The 3,746-nt window shown below is 48.9% G+C and overlaps 1 protein-coding gene across 1 annotated transcript in view; it reads left to right on the top strand.

Moving 5' to 3' along the window:
* LOC119323721 overlaps positions 1-2,914 on the top strand; it is a 6,060-nt gene extending 3,146 nt beyond the window's left edge. Inside the window, exons 6-7 of the mRNA XM_037597426.1 lie at positions 1,739-1,915; positions 2,384-2,914. Coding sequence (XP_037453323.1) covers positions 1,739-1,915; positions 2,384-2,536 — 330 coding nt within the window. The 3' untranslated portion in view covers positions 2,537-2,914. The remainder of the gene's footprint in view (positions 1-1,738; positions 1,916-2,383) is intronic.
* The last annotated feature ends 832 nt before the right edge of the window (positions 2,915-3,746 follow it).

The raw sequence follows: 3,746 nt of genomic DNA, 5'->3' as shown, positions 1-3,746 counted from the left end.
GCCGCCGACCACACCTTCCTCCACGCCACCTCTACAGCCTGAGACAACGCCCTGGTAGGGATCCGGTTCATAACAATTTGGTATCAGCTTTCCCGGGTTCGATCATGTCCAGCCCTCCATCGAGTTCTTCCCACCCGCCGCTGCCGCACACCTACCCGCCGCCACCAGCGTCTTTGTCAGCGCTGCTGCCCCACACAGCAGGCGCGCCGGCAGTGGGTGTGCTGGCGTCCTCAAGGGCGATTGCACCCTCTGCCCCGGCGCCGTCCGCCCTCGTCCTCACCCTGGAGCAGATGACAGCCGCAATCTTGGAATTACGACAGGCGGTGGCGGGCATCAGGGCCTTCCTCGTCGGGCCCTATGCGCCCCAGCCGCATCCCCAGCAGCCACCTCCTCCACCGCCACACCAACAACGGCTACCCCCCGCCGCCGCCGCCCTCGGCGGCGACACGGTGCCGGTCATCTCGTACCAGTATGGGATGCCCTACGACGGGACTGCGACGACCTCGTTCCCATCAGCGCCGCCGCCGTCCTAGGGCGTCCCCATCCAGCAGATCAAGTTCCCGCCGTCGCCGTCACCGCTTCCGACTTGGGGACAAGCTGCATGTCCAGGTGGGGTGTAGTGTTAGAGTACGTAATGGCCTAATGGGCCTGGGCTGGCGGTATAGCCCGTTAGTCTTAGGGTTAATTAGAGATAAGGGTCGCTTGCTTGGGAGTCAAGTAAACCTCTCTATATAAGGAGAAGGAGGGATGGCGTGGAGGAAGGCATGGTCGCCGGCGCTGTGGCGCCGTCGTTGCTTGCGCGCGCGCGAGAGAGAGAGAGCAGGGCGGCGTCTAGGGTTAGGTCTCCCGGCTCCCTAAGGAAGCCGAGCAAATATTATTGCTTCTTGCTTGATTAGATTGATACATCTCCTCTCCTTATATAGAGAGGTTCATACCAGTTGTACTGTGAGATTAAATTGCAACTTCAGTTAAATTCATCGAATAGTTTGTTCCAGTATTTTATCTAGCCCTTTTTAAAATATATTTAGTATTGCTGGTCTTGTATACTGATTGGATATGCTGATTAAAATTGATCCCTGCATTTTATTTAGTTTTATGGTATGATGGTGTGTGCAATTTACAATTGTTCTGTTCCCCATGCCCGTCATCCTTAGTTATTAGCCATAAAAAATAATTACATCCTTGGGTGGTACCATGGTAGAGCTCTGTGATCTTAGGGCTAAGCCGTGGCGTGGGAGCTCTCAGCCTCATAAGCGGTTATCGGCGGCGAAGAGAGGATGTTAGGGAAGACTATCTTCTGGGTTGATAGGTTACTCAGTAACTTGCCATTCCTGTTGTATATAGGAGTCATCATCAACCAGTCCAAACATGCCGGACTTCTATTGACCTCTTGGAACTAGGACATGTATTAGATTAGATGGAAATCTTCTGCTAACTAGGGTATGTACTGGATTGGATACCAATCTGCTGCTAACTAAGATACGTAGTGAGCTAAGGCATTGCTAGACTTCTTCTGCTACTTCTTGAGGACTTCGCCATCTGGCATCTGGCCATGTTGTGGATGGCGCTGTTACAAGTAACCCACATAACATAGGGGCTGACTAAATCTTGCATTTATTTTGAAGAATGAAGTTACTTCATTACCAGCAATAATATCTCATGGAAATATATTGACCACAAGATTATCCGTATTTCATTGTTCTTATTGAGTTGAGTATACATTTAACCTATGATAAAGTTCGCAGTTGGGTACAGTAGGAGAGGCATTGATGAAACGGTGAATAAGACGCAGAAGAATGACAATAACAGCTCAATTCAACAAGGTTTAATGGATAGGCAACAATGTTTCAAGGTTGTTGCTGCTGCTGTCAAGTCAGTTGCTAAGGACGCAATTGTGGATCTCAAGTCTCCTGAGGTATCTTTGAACAAATCCTTCAGTAATTTGTTATAGTTTAGCGAATTTACTGATCAGCTATCTAAAGTAGAAACTCAAAGCAGCATAATCCAAGGACTGAAAATTTTAGAACAGCTGCGTTGAATGTTGACTAGTGGAAGTAAGGCCTTGTCTTCCATTCCATCATGATGACAATTGATATAGGTCTGGTCAGGTATTGGTACCTTACCTGACACAGTAGTTTGAGCACGTTTAATTTCACCATGTTTCACTTCCTTTTGACTATAGCGAACTAATATTGTTATCAAACATCTTACATATATGGAGGACAATTAGACTTTACGATAATTTATCGCGATATGTCAAGTAGAACACTATATTATATTTAAGGTAATCTGCAGAGTATGCCAAGTTGAAAGTTTGTTTGTAACGACGTCCTTCATTAATCTTGCTCACTGCTTACAGTAGGACTGTATTTCTAATGTCCAGGTGGCAGTACTAGTGGAGGTGCTCCCCATTTCTGGGGTGCCTGTTGGATCTTCGGTCGCCGGGGTGTCTGTTCTCCCAGCTGAACTCGTCTCGGCTAAACCCCGTCTTTGTGTCAAGGCTTTGGTGTCTGATACAAAAACAAAGAACAAGTGATGCGCCAATTCGGCTGCAACCAGTCAGAGCACCTGTAACGGCAATATATGGAGGAAACGATCTTGTTGGGCATGCTCATGTCAGCCATGCCGCAGCTTGAGCATTCCACAAACAAAGAAACGGCATCGCAGCTGTCTTGCCTGGCTCTGAGTATGTCAATTTGTAAGCTGCAGTGCTCGTCCCGTTCTTTGAGGTTAGCATCTTATCGTTTTTCTAGCGTGCTACAGCGTCAAAGCTTAACCAACTTGCTGGATATGATTGTATTGTACTGTTTCTCTAGACTTTATGTAGTATTATTATTATGGGCAATTCAGTAAACTAACAATGTATACTTGCCTATTGGGGAGAAGTGATGACAATAATGCCGGTGTATCTTGACGAGGCCCTCTTGGATGAGATGTGTGATGTGTGTGGGGTATCATACGCTCTGATTTTGACAAAAGATGATGCCATCGGCAGCGTCAAAGGCAAACACAGAAACTGACGACTAGGAGTATATTCTAACCAGCTTTTTAGACCGCTTTTCTTCGGGCCTCTGGCTCTGGGGAAGCGAGGGATTTGATCTGTCAATCTTTTAGCCAGCAAAAATCAGCGTGACAGGTGTGAAGTGAAGGCTCTCGTGCGTTTTTTGTGTGACCAACCGCTAGCTCGAAACAGACAACACGCGCACGCACACGAACACGAGGTGACTGATGTTTTCATCATTCTGTTTCTGTTCTTGGAGAGAGAGGGAGGGAGAGAGTAACACCATGGCTTGGTGAATACCGACCTGAATTTAAGCAGCATCTCTACTGTTTGACCTGCTGCATGCTGAGGCGGACGCCTGCACATGTACTGTGCACCATGTGAGTTAACATGATGGGATCAGATACCTCCTTTTCTTTGGTGTTAGGCCAACTCCACCGCGTACCGTTTGGGGTAAAACATGACCCAGCGGTAATACCCAAACGGACAGAGTTGTTCTATGGACGCCTTTTTTGTCCGGCCCAACCCCAAACCTGGAGCAAATTTGGTCCAAGAATGCCCCCGAACGGACAGAAAAGGGACACTCTTCTCGTCCCTCTCGTCCGCTCCTGTCCGCCTGTGTCTTACCTCTAGCCCACAAATCAGTGAGACCAAGAAGCTGGACGGGCCCCGCCGCCGCCCCGCTGCTCGCCAGCCCCGCCGCTGCTCCGCGCGCACGCTCCGCCGTCCGCCGCCTGTCGCGCCC

The sequence above is a fragment of the Triticum dicoccoides genome, chromosome 6B (genome assembly GCF_002162155.2).
Source record: "Triticum dicoccoides isolate Atlit2015 ecotype Zavitan chromosome 6B, WEW_v2.0, whole genome shotgun sequence".
Taxonomy (NCBI): domain Eukaryota; kingdom Viridiplantae; phylum Streptophyta; class Magnoliopsida; order Poales; family Poaceae; genus Triticum; species Triticum dicoccoides.
This window is presented reverse-complemented; position numbering and strand designations above follow the sequence as displayed.